Source organism: Mobula birostris, chromosome 5 (assembly GCF_030028105.1).
Source record: "Mobula birostris isolate sMobBir1 chromosome 5, sMobBir1.hap1, whole genome shotgun sequence".
In the NCBI taxonomy this organism is placed as follows: domain Eukaryota; kingdom Metazoa; phylum Chordata; class Chondrichthyes; order Myliobatiformes; family Myliobatidae; genus Mobula; species Mobula birostris.
The window spans coordinates 197,798,801-197,819,842 of NC_092374.1; the positions used below are offsets into that span (position 1 = coordinate 197,798,801).

A 21,042-nucleotide genomic window follows, 5' to 3' on the forward strand; every position below is an offset into this window, starting at 1 on the left:
GGGTGGTGGTACAGGCAAATACATTACTGATAATTAAGAACAAACAACGGGACAAATAAGAGGAAATTTAAGAGACTCGTAGATAGGCACATGGACGAAAGAAAAATGGAGGGCTTTGTGGGAGGCAATGGTTGGTTTGAGCTCGGAGTCAGTTAAAGGGTCAGCACAACATCATGGGTCGGTGGGTCTGTACTGTGCTATGTTCTGAGCCACCCTCCTGCTTTCAAGTGTCTCTAAACACGACTTGAGCTATTGCACAGTTGCCTAATCTCTCAACAACCCCATCTGATGTTGCACCAAACATGGACAAGTCCTCTCCCCAGCCCACAGATGCTGCTGGATGCACTGAGTTGGAATATAAATTGCTTTATCGGAGTTCCTCCAGCCAGTTGTTTGAGGTCCCAGTGTCCTCCAACCGGCTACCCCATGTTGACTTCATGATGTACATAGAGGAAGTCAGTCACCCTCCGCCCTGAGGGATTTTAAAGGTGCCTTCGTGGGAGGAACCAAAATAGAGATGAATTTGCTGCTGCTGCTCGCTAACCCTTTACCTCCAGATAACTAAATCAACAAGACTATCTTGTGGGGGCCATTGACTGCCTCCCCTGAAACTGCAGGAGACCAGGAGGTGAGAAATATTTCTGTTTGTTCAGACGTGAAAAGTGTGAAGAATTTATCGGAAGTTGATCTCCGGGAGCCCACTGGAGCCCAGCCAGAGAGTCTGGCTGAGGGAAGCATTAACATTATTGACAGATCATTTAGCAAGATAATGGCGCTGGTGGGTCTTTGATACATTGTGGGGAGGTCCTGTTGGAATTCTCTCCTGGTTTCATGGAAGTTAGATGTTAAAGGCTCCGATTTGGAAGGGGAATCGGTGGGTGTGTTAATGGCATTTTCCCGCCTCCACTTTGAATTTAGTTTCTAATGGGACACCAAAGAGTTTGGGTTTTAAGTTCGGCAGGTAGGATGAAGAACCCTGCAATAAATCACCTGGAGATGGAGTGGTGGGGGAGGTAAGATTAGCATCTTTAAGAGAAAAGGGAGCGTATTTGCCTCAACTAGTAGCCCGGGGGAGGGACAAAAAGGAGGCTACCTTTCTGATCCCAGATCATCTGATCTGTCTGTTTAATCAAAGGACGGCGTGAATCGACCAAGTTCAGTGATTGGGAGTGAACTCTTGCAACAGTCCAAAAGCCTGACTATTTGCATAGAGTCGTTTTCCCGTCCAGTCTGGAATTTATTTACTCCTGAAGCTTTCCTCCCCACCCCCACTTTTTCTTAAGCGATACAAGTTCTACCACCAACTATGACCGGCCGCAGCCACCATGAAGCCCCAAAGTCTTTCCCCTCGCTCTTCAATGAACCCCGGCAGCAGAACCAGGAGATGGGCTCTCCATTCACCCAGGACCGATCCACCACCGTTCAAGAACGACAGTGTGGCCCCGGCTCGTTTAAGGTGGATTACCATAGTCACCCGATCCCGGATTGTCGTCTTGGAGAGCAAACCAGGCCAGGGGTTTCACAAAGTCTCTCCAGACCTTGGTACTCCTTCCCTGCTCCGGAAGCCTGGCCTCAGGGATCACTGGTGACTCGTCACCCCCACGCCCTGCCGGAGAGCACCCGCGACTCGGGCAGGGAAGAGAACGGCAGGGGTGCTGAGGACAAATACTTGCCGGCCGTGCCTCCGTTCTACAGCTCCCCCTGGAACTCCTGTTGCCTGCCCCAGCCCTCCTCAGCTCCCAGCCCGCCTGCCGATCGGACTTCGGCCGGATCGGGGCCCGCCACTCTGCAGAACCACGGCCAGAACCTGCCTGGGGGGCACCGGAGCGTGAGTCAACCATCCAGCCCCCAAATCCTGGGGGAGGACCACAGAGCCGGCAGTCCCGGGCGAGATGATGGAACCGGATGGATACCTCCGGACGGCGGCAATGAAGTGAGTAACCTTTGGGCAGAAGTGGCCGTTCAGCCCATCAAATCTGGTTTATTGTTGGGCGATCGCGTTTATTTCCTCCCCTTAGAAGTATACATTAATTGTTTTCTAACGAAGGCCTCGATTGTGTTCATTTCTCACAGACCGCGTCCCATATCATCCCTTACCTCCGTCACTTTTAATCTTTTCCCCTTCTCGCCCTCCCGTGACTCATTCAAAAATGGGAAGACCTTTTCCTAGCTCACTCCCAACGCATTTGTCGCAGAGGTATCAAACCCGGAGGGCTCTCTCCCACCGGCTCTTGCAAAGTACACTTGCATTAGTATCTATTAATTTCCCAATCCAGCTCCCCCCCCCCCGCCCACCGCCACCCACCGCGATCCCTAAACTCATAAAGGGACCAGTATTCTCTCTGCTGGTCTTTTTCGCCCCACGGCAACGAACCTTTGAGACTGAAGGTACAAGTAACTACAGATGCTGGAATTTGGTGCAACACACAGCCTGCTGAAGGTCCTGATGAAGCGTCCCGGCCCACGTCGACTGTTTACTCTTTTCCACAGATGCTACCTGGCCTGCTGAGTTCCTCCAGCAATGTGTGTGTATTAATCTGCTGGGACGAACTCAGCGGGTTGAGCGTTGACCCAAGATATCGACCCTTTCTTCCCTCCCACCGACGCTGCTCGACTTGTCGCGCCGAGTTCCTACATCAGATCGTGTCTTGCTCCGAAATAATAAGCCTTTTACATTTTTTTTCTATAGACTAAGGTCGGTACAGATATGGGCTTGGAAGTGGCTTTTGAAATTGGCTGGGACTGTTGTATTTGGGGGTTTGTGGTAAACTGGAAATCCCCTTCCCATCTGGCGTAATTTACATATTATTTTAAATTATTTATGGTTTCATATTGCTATATTTATACTCTATTCTTGGTTGGTGCAACTGTAACGAAACCCAGTTTCCCTCTGGATCAATAAAGTATGACTGTGACTGTATCTATGACTTTACGAGATTCTATCGAATCCATGCTGCACCTGAGTCACGCCACCCCCCACAGACCCATGATTTGCTCCGATTATTCTCCATCCACCTAAACTGGTAAGGGTTGAGGGGCGGGGGGAGGATATAATTTACTGTTGACCTCTGGGACGCGGGAGGAAACCGAAGTAAGGAGAACGTACAAACCTGACGCGGATAGGACCCGAGGTCAGGATCAAACCCCTGCCTTGCCGCTCTCATTCCAAATCCCAAGCTACTACGGTTGAATGTTTAACACACTCACGCAGGCAGAAAAGGTGATCAAGTGTTTGGAAATGATGTTCGTAGCGCATACATCATTCAGTCAGTCATCGGGTTCGCAAGGGCTACACGGGGAGGTTTAAACTATTGTTGCAGGGGAATGGGGACCAGAGCAGAGAACAGAATGGTTGGGGAGAAAGATGTTGTTACATACAAAGTCAGGGGTCAAAAGATCCAGCGTGATGGGAGTGATATTCTAAGCTGTGTATATTTCAATGCAAGGTGCATTGTAGGAAAGGCGGATGAGCTTGTGACATGGATCAGCAGGTGGAATTAGGATATTGTAGCCGTTAGGGCGACTCGGTTGCCGGAGGGGCGGGACTGGCAGATCGGTGTTCCGCGGCTCCGTCGTTTTAGTAGGGAAAGTATCACCGCAGTGCTCAGTCAGGACAGACTGCAGAGCTCGTCCAGCGAGGCTTTCTGCGTAGAAATGAGGAATAAAAAAGGGATGATCACGTTAACGGGATTATATTATAGACCACCCAACAGTCTGTGAGATTTGGAGGAGCAAATTTGTAGAGAGATCGCAGACTGTTGCACAAAACACAAGGTTCTTATGGTACAGTAGGTGGAAAATTAAATTTACCTATTGACTGGGACTCCCATACTGTAAAAGAGCTGGATAGGAAAGTGTTTAATATGTTCAGGAAACTTTCCTTAATCAATGCATAAAAGTCTCAACTAGAGAGAGTGCGATACCAGATCTGCTACTAGGGAATGAGACTGCGCAGGTGACAGAAGTTTGTGTAGGGGAACACTTTACATCCAGTGATCATAATGCCGTTAGTTTCAAGGTAATTATGGAAAAGGATAGGTCTGGTCCTAGGCTTGAGATCCCAAACTGGAGTAAGGCCAATTTTTATGGTATCAGAAAGGAACTGGCAGACGTATGTTGGAGCAGGTTGTTTTCTGGCAAAGGTGTATTTTGTAAGTGGGAGGCCTTCAAAAGTGAAATTTTGAGATTACAAAGTTTGTATGTTCCTATCAGAATAAAAGGCAAGGACACCATGTTCAGCGGACCTTGGTTCTCAAGAGATTTTGAGGTCCTGGTTAAGAAAAAGAAGGAGGTGCATAGCAGGTAAAGGCAGGCAGGAACGAATGAGGATATTGAGGAGTACCAGAAATGCAAGAGAGCACTTCAGAAGGAAATCAGGAGGGCTAAAAGAAGACATGAGGTGCTCTAGCAGGCAAGGTGAAGGAAAATCCTGATGGCTTTGACAGGTATATTAAGAGCAGAAGGATAGCAAGGGACAAAATTCGTACTCTGGAGGATCAGATCAATCAATGTGGGAAACAGAGAGATGGGGGAGACACGAGGAATTCTGCAGATGCTGGAAATTCAAGCAACACACATCAAAGTTGCTGGTGAACGCAACAGGCCAGGCAGCATCTCTAGGAAGAGGTACAGTCGACGTCTGAGGCTGAGACCCTTCGTCAGGACTAACTGAAGGAAGAGTGAGTAAGAGATTTGAAAGTGGGAGGGGGAGGGGGAGATCCAAAATAATAGGAGAAGACAGGAGGGGGAGGGATGGAGCCAGGAGCTGGACAGTTGATTGGCAAAAGGGATACGAGAGGATCATGGGACAGGAGGTCCTGGAAGAAAGAAAAGGGGGGTGGGGAAACCCAGAGGATGGGCAAGGGGTATAGTGAGAGGGACAGAGGGAGAAAAAGGAGAGAAAGAAAAAGAATGTGTGTAACCAACCTGATGGCACGAACATTGACTTCTCTAACTTCCGCTAATGCCCCACCTCCCCCTCGTACTCCATCCATTATTTATTTATACACACACATTCTTATATAAGGTGTTGTTCCTCCAACCTGAGTGTGGCCTCATCACAACAGTAGAGGTCATGGATGGACATATGGGAATGGGAATGGGAATTAAAATGGGTGGCCAATGGGAGATCCCACTTCTTCTGGTGGATGGAGCGTAGGTGCTCGGCGAAATGGTCTTCAAATCTACGTCGGGTCTCTTCAATGTACAGCAGACCACACCGGGAGCACAGGACATAGTATACGATTCCAACAGACTGCAGGTGAAGACTGCACCTGGAAGGACTGTTTGGAGCCATGAATGGTAGTGAGCACAATGACCACAATGACGAGGGCAGAGTTATTTTTGTTCTAATTATGTTTTGTTGTCCAGGTTGTGTATAGTTTGCGCTTCTTGTGAATAATGATGTGTATCTGATGCTACGTGCCTGTGGTGCTGCTGCAAGTAAGTTTTCCCATTGCCACCCGTGCAGACATGTACTTAGAAATATAGCAATAAACTGCTTTGATTTAGACACGTGTTGCCTGACCCGGGGAGCATTTTCAGCACTCCTTTTTTGGTTTGATATGAAAATGCACCTAGGTGAGGAAAAATTGGTAAAATTGGCTTATTGTTGCATATACTGAGATACAGCGAGAAACTGTTTTGGATGCCATCCACACTGGTATCTTCATTGCAACAGTGTACTGAGTGTCGGTGTACATTGGAAAGGCAATAGAGAGTAGGGAATAGTGGTACAGAGAGGGCAGAGTAGAGTACTAGGGCATCATGAGGTAGATTGAGGCCTTGTCCAAGGACTGTTCAGTACAGGATAGAAGATGCTCAAGTGTTGTGTGCTGTCAGGCTTGTGGAGTGTCTGCCCTGTCGGAGGTGGGAGAAGAGAGAACGTTTGGGGTTGGTTGGGTCTTTGATAATGTTGCCTGCTTTGCGGAGGTGCCAGATGTGGAGACAGAATCCATGGAGCTGTGTCCAGAACTTTTCTGTGACCTCGGGCAGAACAGTTGCCATACCAAGCCGTGATGCATTTGGATAGGATGCCTCCTTCGGAAGGCGGTGAGGGTCAACAGCGGGCCATGTCAGATCTCTTCGATCTCCTGAGGAAGTAGAGGGACTGGGGTGCTTTCTTGGCTGTGGCGTCTGCATGATTTGAATGGGACAGGCTTTTGACGATGTTGGTTCTGAAGCTCTTTTAGCTCTTAAAATTGTAAAGGACTTGTCACAGAATTGGATCGTGACCTGTAAAGTAGGGTTACATTTTTGTAGACGTAGCAAGAAGTTAGTTGACCCATGGAATCAATACTAGCTCTTGGGCCTTTGATTACAACTATTGCCCATTCCCTCGCGCCTATCAACTCTTTTCTTTCACTATCTACGCTAATGAATGGTTTACAAGGCCAATTAACCCACCAACCTTTGTGTTGTGGTGGGGAAGCAGAGCATACACTGACTGCTGGGAGAACATGCAAACTCCCCATAGTCAGCTCCAAAAATCAGGATCAAACCTGGGTACTGTACCTGCAGGTGAGGCAGTAGATCTACCTGCTGTGCAGCTCATTATTCCCATGTACTGAAAACATATGGACAGAATGAGTCAAATTGCCTCCTGTCCTGCAAATTTCTGACATTTTAAGGTGGTTAGAACAGAGAGCATAGAGCATAGAACATAGAACAGGACAGGCCTTCGGCCCACAAAGTTGTGCTGACCCTTTAGTTTACCCATAGATCAATCTAACCCAGATTGATAAATCCAGAGTAATACACACAAAATGCTGTTGGAACTCAGCAGGTCAGGCAGCATCTATGGAGTCAAAGTTTCAGGCCGAGACCCTTCAAACCACCGCCTGTTTATTCCTCTGCAGAGGTGCTGCAAGACCTGCTAAGTTCCCCCAGCATTTTGTGTGTTTCTCTGGACCATGGACGATTCTCGTGATTCTTTGAGGCTGCCATGAGTGTAATGCAATCAACCCGGTGATTCCGAAGCTGGAGTGAAGAAGCCTCCGGCTCACCCACTGTCATGGAGTGAGAAGGTGAATTTCAAGTATGTTGTTTTTCTGAAATGTTGTCCTTGTCATCTGGCAGAATGCCTTTCTTTGGAGTTTGATTTGAAAGGAGCTGAACGGAATTAGAATTGGTTCATTATTGACACACGTACTGAAATACAGTGAAAAGCTTTTTTTGCAGACTGTCCACACAGATCAGATCATTACACAGTGCACTGAGGTAGAACAAGAACAATACAGAATAATGTGAAAGTGTAACACCTAGTTTATAGGAAAAGGTTGAATAGGTTGGGACTTTATTTCCTCGCGTGCAGCAGAATGATGGAAGATTTGACAGGGATATACAAAATTGTTTGTGGTATAGATAGGTTTAATGCCAGCAGCATTTTTCCATTCAGCTTGAATGAGAATAGAACTAGAGGTCGTAGAATAAGTGTGAAAGCTGAAATATTTAAGGAGAACTTGACGGGGAATTCTTTCATTTAGAGGGTGGTGTGAGGATGGAACGAAGTGGTTGATGTAGTTTCCACTGCAAGTTTTAGAGAATTTGGATAACTGCATGGATGGGAGGGTGAAGGGCTACAGGTCGATAGGACGAGGCAGAGTAATAGTTCGGCACAGACTAGGTGGGTTGAAGGTCCTGTTTCTGTGCCGTAGTTGTCTATGTTCTGTTAATGTTTTATATCTTCCCCGTTTATTCTCAGCCTGCAGATAGGATTCTCCTTCTCTTTGGATATCAAGAAGGAGAATCCTATCTGCAGGCTGAGAATAAACAGGGAAGACATAAAACAAGTACAGAACTTCTGTTACTTAGGAAGCTGGGTGACCTCAGATGGCAGGTGCGACGTGGACATCAAAAGAAGAATAGGGTTGGCAAAAGACACCTTTACGAGAATGAAGGGTATACTGACCAATACTAAACTAGGCATGACAACCCGCCTCAGAGAACTGAAATGTTACGTTTATCCAGTTATGTTATACGGATCAGAATGTTGGACAATATCTAGTAACATGAGGAAACGAATTGAAGCAGCAGAGATGTGCTTTTGAGGAGGATGCAAAGAATATCATGGATGAAACGAATATCTAACAAGGATGTCACGAACAGAGCAAACACAAAAAGTGAAATAATGTATGAGATCATGAAAAGGCAACGTAACTTCATTGGACATGTGATTAGGAAAGAGGAGTTAGAATGCACGGTAATTATGGGAAAGATTGAAGGGAAGAAAGCAAGAGGAAAGCAAAGACAAATGATGATGGAGAACTGGAAATGAATACCAATGAATTGATTCACTTGACCCGAAACAGGAGTGTTGGGCCATGGCAGTCAAAGCTCAAACTAGGCCCGGCACCTGATGATGATATGGGTAGAGCTGCGTAACACTAAGGGGCAGAAGACGCTGGTGGGAGTTGTGTACAGGCCACCTAACAGTAGTAGTGAGGTCGGAGATGGTATTAAACAGGAAATTAGAAATGTGTGCAATAAAGGAACAGCAGTTATAATGGGTGACTTCAATCTACATGTAGATTGGGTGAACCAAATTGGTAAAGGTGCTGAGGAAGAGGATTTCTTGGAATGTATGCGGGATGGTTTTTTGAACCAACATGTCGAGGAACCGACTAGAGAGCAGGCTATTCTGGACTGGGTTTTGAGCAATGAGGAAGGGTTAATTAGCAATCTTGTCGTGAGAGGCCCCTTGGGTAAGAGTGACCATAATATGGTGGAATTCTTCATTAAGATGGAGAGTGACATAGTTAATTCAGAAACAAAGGTTCTGAACTTAAGGAAGGGTAACTTTGAAGGTATGAGACGTGAATTAGCTAAGATAGACTGGCAAATGACACTTAAAGGATTGACGGTGGATATGCAATGGCAAGCATTTAAAGGTTGCATGGATGAACTGCAACAAATGTTCATCCCAGTTTGGCAAAAGAATAAATCAAGGAAGGTAGTGCACCCGTGGCTGACAAGAGAAATTAGGGATAGTATCAATTCCAAAGAAGCAGCATACAAATTAGCCAGAGAAAGTGGCTCACCTGAGGACTGGGAGAAATTCAGAGTTCAGCAGAGGAGGACAAAGGGCTTAATTAGGAAGGGGAAAAAAGATTATGAGAGAAAACTGGCAGGCAACATAAAAACGGACTGTAAAAGCTTTTATAGATATGTAAAAAGGAAAAGACTGGTAAAGACAAATGTAGGTCCCCTGCAGACAGAAACAGGTGAGTTGATTATGGGGAGCAAGGACATGGCAGATTAATTGAATAATTACTTTGGTTCTGTCTTCACTAAGGAGGACATAAATAATCTTCCAGAAATAGTAGAGGACAGAGGGTCCAGTGAGATGGAGGAACTGAGCGAAATACATGTTAGTAGGGAAGTGGTGTTAGGTAAATTGAAGGGATTGAAGGCAGATAAATCCCCAGGGCCAGATGGTCTGCATCCCAGGGTGCTCAAGGAAGTAGCCCAAGAAATAGTGGATGCATTAGTGATAATTTTTCAAAACTCGTTAGATTCTGGACTAGTTCCTGAGGATTGGAGGGTGGCTAATGTAACTCCACTTTTTAAAAAAGGAGGGAGAGAGAAACCGGGGAATTATAGACCGGTTAGCCTAACGTCGGTGGTGGGGAAACTGCTGGAGTCAGTTATCAAGGATGTGATAACAGCACATTTGGAAAGTGGTGAAATGATCGGACAAAGTCAGCATGGATTTGTGAAAGGAAAATCATGTCTGACGAATCTCATAGAATTTTTTGAGGATGTAACTAGTAGAGTGGATAGGGGAGAACCAGTGGATGTGGTATATTTGGATTTTCAGAAGGCTTTTGACAAGGTCCCACACAGGAGATTAGTGTGCAAACTTAAAACACACGGTATTGGGGGTAAGGTATTGGTGTGGGTGGAGAGTTGGTTAGCAGACAAGAAGCAAAGAGTGGGAATAAACAGGACCTTTTCAGAATGGTAGGCGGTGACTAGTGGGGTACCGCAAGGCTCAGTGCTGGGACCCCAGTTGTTTACAATATATATTAATGACTTGGATGAGGGAATTAAATGCAGCATCTCCAAGTTTGCGGATGACACGAAGCTGGGTGGCAGTGTTAGCTGTGAGGAGGATGCAGGGTGACTTGGATAGGTTGGGTGAGTGGGCAAATTCATGGCAGATGCAACTTAATGTGGATAAATGTGAAGTTATCCACTTTGGTGGCAAAAATAGGAAAACAGATTATTATCTGAATGGTGGCCGATTAGGAAAAGGGGAGGTGCAACGTGACCTGGGTGTCATTATACACCAGTCATTGAAAGTGGGCATGCAGGTACAGCAGGCGGTGAAAAAGGCGAATGGTATGCTGGCATTTATAGCGAGAGGATTTGAGTACAGGAGCAGGGAGGTACTACTGCAGTTGTACAAGGCCCTGGTGAGACCGCACCTGGAGTATTGTGTGCAGTTTTGGTCCCCTAATCTGAGGAAAGAGATCCTTGCCATAGAGGGAGTACAGAGAAGGTTCACCAGATTGATTCCTGGGATGGCAGGACTTTCATATGAAGAAAGACTGGATGAACTGGGCTTGTACTCGTTGGAATTTAGAAGATTGAGGGGGGATCTGATTGAAACGTATAAGATCCTAAAGGGATTGGACAGGCTAGATGCAGGAAGATTGTTCCCGATGTTGGGGAAGTCCAGAAAGAGGGGTCACAGTTTGAGGATAGAGGGAAAGCCTTTTAGGACCGAGATTAGGAAAAACTTCTTCACACAGAGAGTGGTGAATCTGTGGAATTCTCTGCCACAGGAAACAGTTGAGGCCAGTTCATTGGCTATATTTAAGAGGGAGTTAGATATGGCCCTTGTGGCTACGGGGATCAGGGGGTATGGAGGGAAGGCTGGGGCGGTGTTCTGAGTTGGATGATCAGCCATGATCATAATAAATGGCGGTGCAGGCTCGAAGGGCCGAATGGCCTACTCCTGCACCTATTTTCTATGTTTCTATGTTTCTGTGATGATGATGATGAGGATGAAGATGATGATGATGATGATGCATTGGTCTATGACTCTATGACTATGCTGGACAAGAAACCATTATAAGACCATAAGACATGGGAGCAGAATTAGGCCATTCAGTCCATTGAGTCTGCTCTGCCATTCCATCATGGCTGATCCCAGATCCCACTTAACCCCATACACCCGCCTTCTCGCCATATCCTTTGATCAGGAAACGATCAACTTCATCCTTAAATACAGCCATGAACTTGGCCTCTACCTCAGTCTGTGGCAGAGCATTCCACAGAATCACTACTCTCTGGCTAAAAAATTCCTCCTTACCTCTGTTCTAACAAGTCGCCCCTCTTTTGAGGATGTGCCCTCTAGTTCTGGATACACCCACCATAGGAAAATTCTCTCCACATCCACCTTATCTAGTCCTTTCAACATTCAGTAGGTTTCAATGAGATTCCACACCCCCATTCTTCTAAATTTCAATGAGTACAGGCTCAAAGCTCCTCAAAACCCCTTCATTCCCAGACTCATCCTCGTGAACCTCCTCTGGACTCTCTCCAGTGACAACACACCTACACATCTTCTCTGAGATATGGGGCCCAAAGCTGCTCAGAATATTTCAAATGTCTGGCCAACACCTTGTAAACTTCGCAGTTCTTGTACTCAAGTTTCTGTAACTGGTGACTTGCTGTTCGTTAACCATATAGGATTCTCCCACTTCGGAGGACTTGGAGCAGTTTGCAAAAGAGCTGAAGAGGAATCGCATCACAATGGGCTTCACACAGGCTGAGGTGGGCTTGGCCCTTGGGGCTCTGTATGGTGAGTATGAAGCTTGATTGAGGGAGTGCAATGGCTCTTTTCCTTTTTGAAAAGACAAATCTTGATTAGCCCAACATCATTGTCTGTAGTGCATCATTTACTGAACTATTGGTGTCGATCATGGGACCACAGGTACTACTTTTGCCTCTCAATGGGAGGAGTTTTGATAAAAGTATACAAAATTACGAGGTAATGCAGGCTTTTTCCACTGGATCAAGAATTAGAGGTCATAGGTTTAGGGTGAAAGGTGAAATACTTAAGAGGAACCAGAAGTGGGATCTCCTTCGATCAGAGGGTGGCAGGGTAGCATAGTGGTCAACACAACACTTTACAGTACAGACGACCCAGGTTCAATTCTCATCACTACCTGTAAGGAGTTTGTACATTCTCCCGTTGACTGCATGGATTTCCTCCAGCTGCTCTGATTTTCTCCCACAGTCCACAGTCTGGTTGGTAGGTTAATTGTGCTGTGATTAGGCTTAGATTAAATTGGGGGTTTGCTGGACGACGTGGCTCAAAGGAGAGAAAAGGCCTATCCACACTGTACCTTAATAGATAATAGATCGATAAATAAATATATAAATAAAGGTGGTATCAGCTGCCAGCAGAATTGGTGGATGCAGGTTTATTTGCAATGTTTATGGGAAGTTAGATAGTACATGAGTGGGAAGGGTATGAAGGGCTATGTCCAGCTGCAGGTCAAAGGGACTTGGCAGAATAGTGGTTTGGCATGGACTAGATGGGCTGAAGGGTCTGTTACTGTACTATAATGCTCTATGACTATGACACTCCACCACACAAAATTAGTCTGGAATTGCACTAGGTTCCAAGTGTTGGATGAGATGTTAAACTTGAGGCCTGTTTGTTTTTTTCTTTCTTTTTCTTATTTCGTTCTTTCTATTTGCCATGTTGTTAAGCACATGTGCCAGCTTCCTGTACTTTTGTTTCCTTGTTCACAGACCCTGTTTGATGGAAAACAGTTCATCATTTTTGTACAGAAAAAGCTTCCATAAACAGAAAAGGGATAACAGCCTGTTTCGGAGATATTTGTACCTCAAAACAACATTGGTTAGGATACCAGGGAAAACTCCCCCTCCCCCCCCGACTCTCCACTTTCCGCAGAGATTGCTCCCTCTGTGATTCCCTTGTCCATTTGTCCTTGATCTCATTGAAACCTACTGAATATTGAAAAACCTAGGTAAAGTGGATGTGGAGAGGATGTTTCCAATAGGGGAGAGTCTAGGCCCAAAGGCAAGAGCTCGGAGTAGAAGGACGTCCCCTTAGAACTGAGATGATGAGAGTGTCTTTAAGCCAGAAGTGGTGAATCTGTGGAATCCATTGCCGCAAAAGCCGTGGAGGCCAAGTCAGTGGGTATATTTAAAGTGGAGGTTAATAGGTTCTTGATTAGGCAGAGCATGAGAGGGTACGGGGGAAAGGCAGGAAAATGGTGATGGGAGGTAATTAATCTGCCATGATTGTATTGCAGAGCAGAATCGACGGGCTGAATGATCTAACTTTTTAATTTTGCCCCAATGTCTTACGGTCTTATGTTCTGTTTGCTGTCCCAGTCCCCAGCTGAACCTGAAAGGGAAGAGCTCTAGAAGGTCCCGAGCATGGAAAGAGGTTTTTTTTTAAAGTTGTGGCTAGCATATGATAAGTGTAAGGAATGGAAACGGTGGAGTGAGGGAGGGGTTGGAAGCTGCTAAGAGAATCTGAGGCATAATGCAACAGCGCTGAGTAATCAGTGCTGAACCGAGAATGCAGACATGGGTTTACCAAGACATAGACAGTAGAGCACAGTACAGGCCCTTCGGCCCACGATGTTGTGCCGACCCTGTAACCTACACTAAGATCAACCCTACATAGCCCCCCATTTTCTTCTATCATACATGTGCCAATCTAAGAGTTTCTTAAATGCCCTGAATGTATCTGCCTTTAGCACCACCCCTGGCAATACAATACATTCCATGCATCCACCACTCTGTGTGTACGGAGCTATGCAGAGGAAGAATTCACGACTGTGCACATCACATACTCCAGATTTCACTCCATATGCTGTGTATCTCTAGTTTTGGAGATCTCACTTCAACTTCCGAAGTGGGACCTTCAAGGCCAAAAATGCACATGAAGCCGGGGCTGGTCACAGAGGTGCAGACAGCTGACGCCCTACCGAGTGTGCAAAATGTTACAGCCCATCCTGGTGGCAGTCTGCACCTGCTCTCGGCTTGTCATTGTGAACGAGCTTAGCTTTGCAAGAAGGAGTTTGTGAACCTCTGTTTCTCTCCAGGGAAGATGTTCAGCCAGACGACCATCTGTCGTTTTGAGGCGCTGCAGCTGAGCTACAAGAACATGTGCAAGCTGAAGCCCCTGCTGCAGCGGTGGCTACAAGAGGCCAAGGATAACGGCAACTTTCAGGAGGTTAGTGCAGAGGGAATGACCCCACCTACAATGGGCAGAGTAATTGGCGCATGCACGTCCTCTGGGATGTGCACTCCCTCCAGCACTGTGGGTGCTTGCAAGATCCAACGGAGGTATTGTTTGTCTGGGGTGAGAGTGCAGATGCTGTGCTCCTGCTGCCGGCGTCGGGCATCTGCGTGCTCATGTGGAAGAGGGTCAACACCCTCTCAGATGTTGCTCCTCTATTTCCCAGGCATTCCCAGGAGTCGGGGGAAGATGCTGCAAAAGGAATATCCCTGAGCCTTTTTCCTTGTCTGCCTGGAAACCTCTTCCCAAAACAGACTAGGATGACCGGGAAAACACTTGAAGAGCATGCTTGCTTTGGCAGTCTGGTGCCAGGCAAGCAGGTGATGTGGCTTGCCCACTGGAGTTGACTGAGAATAGATTGTTTATGCTGGGGATGTTGGCCTGGAAATGGGTGCTGGTGTAAACTTGCACATGCTGCCTGTGTTTTTGGAGGGGTTTGCTGGCATCTTAAAAGTTTCTTCTCTCAGTTAGAAAATCTGACTAACAATTCTAGTTAGTCACCCCCAACTCCTCCCATCGCTACATTTAAATATGTACACTCCCACCCCACTATCTTATAACCCCATCACTGCACCTTATTGTAAATACTTTCAATCACTTTTTTGAATGCTATTTACACAATAAATGCTGGTATTTATGTTTTTATACATATTTTATTCCATATCTGTACTTTAACATCTAACTTCATTCTTTATTCTTTGGAATTGTTGAATGTTCTTTCCTTCTGTTGTATTTTGCACCCACACACCACAGCAAATTCCCAATAATGTAAATGTAAATGGGGAATAAATTTGACCCTTGACATGCTGTTGGTGGTGCATGCCCTGTGTTTTGTGACGCCCCACTGTAGGTTCTGAAGCTCCCATGCTGTACTCTTCTGTGGTCTGAGGATCTTTGACCAGCACAGGGCTGAAACCATATCACACCTTTATCTCCCCTTGTGTGAGCTGCCATTAGTTGCCAGTGCTGTTGCTAAAGTGTAGTAAAAGGGACAGAGCATCAAGAAAACAGGTCCTTTCAAACTCACCCTGACCACATCTCAGCAGCTCCATTAGGATCCTGGAAAATGGGGGTTACTTTCCAAATGTTGATGGAGAAAGTGAAGAAAAAGATGAAGAACAAGGCCTCCAACCTGGGATGAAGCTGATGTGAGACTCTTCAGAAACCTCCCAGGTAGCCTGTTTCTAGACAATGTTGTGCTGGTGTTATACCCTACTCTTCCCTCCTGCACAACCCTCCATTTTCTATCATCCTCGTCCTTATCTAAGAGTTTCTTAAATGTTCCTAATCTACCTGCTTCTACCACCACCCCTGGCAGAGCATTTCATGTGCCCACCATTAACTGTGTAAATAAAATCTTATCCCTGACACCACTCCTCCAATCACCTTAATTTGCCTTGTATTAGTCATTTCCACCCTGGGAAAATGTCTCTGGCTGCCCACTCAAACGATGCCTCTTATCATCTTGCACCTGTACACTTCTATCAAGTAGCCTCTCCTCCTCCTTTGCTCCAAAGAGAAAAGCTCCAGCTTGTTCAACCTATGACATGGCCTCTAGTCTAGGTAGCATCTTGGTAAATCTCCTCTGCGCCCTCCTTAAAGCTTCCACATCCTTCCTATAATGAGGTGACCAGAACTGAAAACAATGCTCCAGGTATGGTCTAAGCAGGTGATAAAGTTTAAAGGAATGGGGGATTCTCAGATTCCTGTAAACAATGAATTAAGTACTGACTATGTCTGTGACTGCAGTGTGTTTGAATAATGTCTCACAGCTGCCTTCTTTGGAGCAAGATAATTAAAGTTCGCCCGGATCTACATAGATATCTCTGGGCTTTTCACACCTTTTGATTTTGACAAAAAGCAGCACCTGATGGAAATGAGACAGAACATTGCTTTCTTAATTAAAGCATAAATTTGATGGATGTTCTTATCTTTGTAATTAAGTTGTGACTCCAGCAAACCAGGTAGGACATTCCTTTCTTTAATTAATGTGGCTAGAATGGTTATCAAACTGATTCTTCTTTTGTATCAATAGTCCATTGACTTGGCCGGAATGGTTATCAAACTGATTGTTCTTTTGTATCGGTGGCCTTATAACTTCTGACAATTCTGACATCGGGCAGTGAACTTGTAGAACCGCCAGAGAGATGAGAAAGGTTCTCTCCCGGATGTCGGGTCTAAGTTCACTCGCCGGCTGAGCTCAAAGAAATAAACGGGTGAAAAGATAAGTAACGATCTTTTTGTGCTGTCGTTTTTTGATCCAGCGAATTATGTTTACAGAGCTGCAACAACATTACCTCACAGCTCGTTAACTCAATCCCCTGACTCGTGAGAGGCAAAACCATACCCCCGCTTAAACCCCATCAGCTTCCAGTTTACAATGGCAGCGGCTTCCATCTGGTGGCTAATGAAACAAGGAAAACAGCTAAATACTTTGTTCACCACACTTCTCCTGACAAACGATCATTGCGAGCACTAGTCTGTAACTTCCCTTTGAACTTGGAGTCAAATCGATCTGACAGGACTGAGGCAAGGCAAGGCTATGGCCCATTGCCGAGAGCAAGGATGAGCTGAGCTTTGATCGTTTTAAGGCCAAAGTGAGGCAGCGAGGTCCGGGCATCATAGCGTACCGATCTGACTGAACTCGATGTCTGAATGCAGACTTAAGTGCCACGCCAAATCGAGGTGGCGAGGCCGGGGCACCAGAGCGTATTGTGGCGATTGAACCCGATATCTGGACAGAGACTTAAGCGCAGGGCTGATTCAGAAAGGCTGAAGCGAAGCAGTGAGCTCCAGGCCCCAGCACGTATTGAAGCGACTGAACCCAAAGTTTGTACATCGATTTAGGTGTCGGGCCAGATTGAAAATGTCCGGGTGTCGGGGCCCAAGGGGAGGGATGGGCCGGTTCAGATCACAGCTCCACAACTGGGCTCTGTGCTAAATTGTGCTGAACTATGGGACTCTCTTTGTGGACACCAGTTCAGAATGCTACTTGCTTACGATTATTGTCTGCGTGATGTGTTTCTTTTCTCTCTGCACATTAGGTGCGCGACAGTCTTTTTTTAAAATGGTTTCTTTTGGTTTTCTTTGTTTTGTGACTGCCTATTAGGAGACAAATCTCAACATATCAACATATGCATACTTTGATAATAAATGTACTTTGAACATTAAACTTGTGCAAACTTTGAGGGATCTATGGAGGTTCCTTCACATTACTAAGAATCCTGTCATTATCCCTGTATTCAGCCTTCAAGTTTAACCCACGCATTAGGATGGGCGAACCGTAACCCTAATGCATTGTTCCATTCTAACCAACAACCTTCCACACAATGCACAACATCGCCAAACTTTGTGTCAGCTGCAAACTTACTATCAACCCACGTTCACAAATTATCCAATGCCTACACTAATCCTGACGTATAGTAAGTCACCCCTACCCCAATGCCTTACGTGTAGCTACAGCAGAAACATTGGGACCAAAAAGAACATTTTGTGCAACTTCACCCATGGTTTACATTCTTGCAGAACAGAGAAGGGAGGGGCCCACTGTAGTCAAATATGGTTCACCTGTGAAAGACTGTCAAGCAGAGGTAGCTGGTCAATTATTTTTTGGTTGTGGGAGGGAAGCATTGTACATGAACCGCTGTCACCATTAAGTCAATATTTAAACCAGCTGTGCAGCATCGAGCAAACATTGACTCCGTCGCGCAAGCGGAAACGGCGAACCAGCATCGATAACAACGTGAAGGAGGCGCTGGAGAATTTCTTCGTCATGTGCCCGAAGCCAACCACTCAAGAGATCTCGAAGATTGCTGACGACCTCAACCTGGAAAAGGATGTAAGTTGTGGGTTGAAATTGAAGCTCTGTAAGGAAAAGGGAAATGAAGTTGGAGAAGCCCCTGGAAAGTTTTGATAATTTTTCCTGGGATGGAGACTACAACCTCACAGATCAGAGAGCGTTCTTTGGGGGAGAGAGACAGGGGATGGAAAATGATAGATCTGAACAGAGTGAAACATGGGTGGCTGTTTTCCTTTGATAGAGGGATTGAAGACTGGAGCTCATGGGCATAAATTGAAAGGAAAAAGAATTAGACCATAAATCCATAAGACCTAGGAGCAGAAATGGGCCATTTAGCCCATTTAATTATCAAAGTTCAAAGTAAATTTATATCGAAGTACTTATACCTCACCATATACTACCCTGGGATTTATTTTCTTGCAGGCATTCACAGTAGAACAGCGAAATAGAATCAGTGAAAAACTACACACAGTGTGACAAACAACCAATGTGCAAAAGAAGACAAACTGCAAATAAAAAATAAATTAATAAATAATATTGAGAACATGAGTTGTAGAGATGTTGAAAGTGAGTCCATAGATTGTGGAATCAGTTCAGAGTTGGGGTGAGTGAAGTCAGTGGCAGATTCATGATCACGCTCAACCCCATAACCTCTGACACCCTTACTAATCAAGAACTTATCAACCTCAGCTTTAAATTTACCCAATGCCTCCATAATTGTCTATGTGAATGAATCCCACAGACTCACCATTTTTGATTCTAGAAATCATTGTGTTCTGAGGCTGTGCCCTTTGGTCCTAGACTCTCCCATTATTGGAAACATGCTCTCCCCATCCATTCCACCTAGACTTCTCAATATTCAGTCGGTTTCTACGAGATTCCCTCTCAATTCTTCTAAGCTCCAGTGAGAAGATGCCCAGATCCACCAAATGCTTCTCATACATTCTTTCTTTCCTGGGATCATTCTCGTAAACCTCCTCTGAACCCTCTCCAATGACAGCACATCCTTTCTTAGGTGAAGACCCCAAAGCAGCTCACGCTATAATTTGACCTGTGGGGAAATGCAAGTGATGTGTGGGAGAAACATTTTGATGTAACATGGCTGGAGTCTAGAATTATTCTCAGGTGTGTTGGAGGTGAGTTCCAATATGGATTCCAAAAGGGGAATGAAAAGAGCAGAGAACAATTTGGAAAGGCTCTCTAGTAGGTGGGATGAGTTGCTTAGGTGAGGAGCTGGTGAACACATAATGGGTCAAATCATAAACTTGAGAAATTCTGCAGATGCTGGAAATCCAAAGCAACACACACAAAATGCAGGAGGAACTCAACAGATTGGGCAACACCTGCAGAAACGAATAAACAGTCAAATTTCAGGCCGGGACCCTTCTTCAGAACTGGAAAGGAAGGGGGAAGACACCAGAATAAAAAAGGTGGGCGAGGGGAAGGAGGATGGCTAGAAGGTGATGGGTGAAGCCAGGTGGGTAGGAAAGGTAAAAGGCTGGAGAAGAAGGAATCTGGTGGGAGAGGAGAGAGGACCATAGGAGAAAGGGAAGGAGGAGGGGACCCAGGGCAATTGAGAAGAGGCAAATGAGAGGCAATTGAGAAGAGGTAAGAGGCCAGATTGGGAACAGAAGAAGAAGGGAGGGGGAGGGAATGTATTTTTACAGGAAGAAGAAATCAATATTCATGTAATCAGATTGGTGACTACCCAGACAGAATATAAGGTGTTGCTCCTCCACCCTGTGGGTAGACTCATTGTGGCAAAAGAGGAAGTCATGGACTGACATGTCGGAACGGGAATAGGAATCAAAACTAAAATGTTTAGCCACTGGGAGGTTCTGCTTTTGGCAGATGGGTTAAATGGCTGTTTTGTGTGCTATATTTGCTTAATTAAATTTGAGTTTTCAGACAGATGAGTACACAAAACCTTTAAGATTGCTTCACAGATGTGGGAATCAAATAATAACAGGCATTGGTGTAGTGAATAGCCAGTGCAATTTTCCCAGGGCGGAAATGACCTAATACAAAGGAGCATGATTGTAAGGTGATCGGAGGAATTAGGTGGGATGTCAGAGGCAAGCTTTTTTTACACCGAGTGCTGGGTGCATATAATGTGCTACTACAGCAGAGGCAGATATATATATTGAGGACATTTAAGATACTCTTAGATAGCCGCATGGAGACAGAAAACTGGATGGCTACGTGAGAGGGAATGGTTAAGAGGTCGGCACATCGTGGGTCGATGGGAAGCAGTTGGTGTGTTTCTACCTCCTGGCTGATGGGCAGGTTCCATATCTGACCCTGACCCTAGAGCTTGTGTTTTGAGGGTTGGTATCATAAACTTTCTAACCATTGACTTTGTTCAATCAAAGTGCAATCGTCAAGGATTCCCTGGCTCTTCCAGCCAAGCATCTAGCACATTAACTCTGTCTGTGCTTCTCCTCGGCAGGTCGTCCGAGTCTGGTTCTGCAATCGCCGCCAGAAGGGGAAGCGGGCTGCATTCCAGTTTGGGGAAGAGTTTGAGGGGTTACCCGAGTATGGAGTGTCCACATTCCCGTCAGGTGGGTTCGGTGCACAGGGCTACAACGGGGCAGCCGTCTCTGCCGCCACCATCTACGTACCCCAGCTCCACCAGGGGGATTCATACCACAGCACTGTGTCGGCACAGGGCCCTCCAGGGCCTAGGACAATGCACTCGAGTTAGGGACCAGTGAACACCAGGAAACCAAGCGTCCCAGATTGGCAGCAATGGATATCCATGCACAGAGTCCAATCTCGATGGATGGTGTGAGGACAACCAATTTGAAGACAGTGTATGGTCTGGCATTGATGTGAACTTCGTACTTTCCAGTACCTTTTTTTATAATTTTAAACAAGGGGAAGTTGTGATTGGCTAGTAATGATGACCCTACCCCCCCCCCATTAAGGAAACACTAGGCAGAGGGGTCAG

At 45.8% G+C, this 21,042-nt stretch overlaps 1 protein-coding gene across 1 annotated transcript; it reads left to right on the forward strand.

Moving 5' to 3' along the window:
• Nucleotides 1-1,384: 1,384 nt before the first annotated feature.
• On the forward strand, nucleotides 1,385-20,796 carry LOC140198460 (POU domain, class 5, transcription factor 3-like). The gene is made up of 5 exons (XM_072259545.1): nucleotides 1,385-1,933; nucleotides 11,698-11,809; nucleotides 14,097-14,227; nucleotides 17,967-18,131; nucleotides 20,542-20,796. Exons 1-5 carry the CDS (start codon nucleotides 1,385-1,387, stop codon nucleotides 20,794-20,796), a joined length of 1,212 nt encoding a protein of 403 aa, XP_072115646.1.
• Nucleotides 20,797-21,042: the final 246 nt, after the last annotated feature.

What these genes read in the sequence shown, in the direction of transcription:
- LOC140198460 (XM_072259545.1), top strand. Translation starts at nt 1,385, where the DNA reads ATGGGCTCTCCATTCACCCAGGACCGATCCACCACCGTTCAAGAACGA. An exon ending in CTCCGGACGGCGGCAATGAA is followed by an intron (nt 1,934 to 11,697) that starts GTGAGTAACCTT and finishes TTAACCATATAG; the next exon opens with GATTCTCCCACTTCGGAGGA. An exon ending in GGCCCTTGGGGCTCTGTATG is followed by an intron (nt 11,810 to 14,096) that starts GTGAGTATGAAG and finishes GTTTCTCTCCAG; the next exon opens with GGAAGATGTTCAGCCAGACG.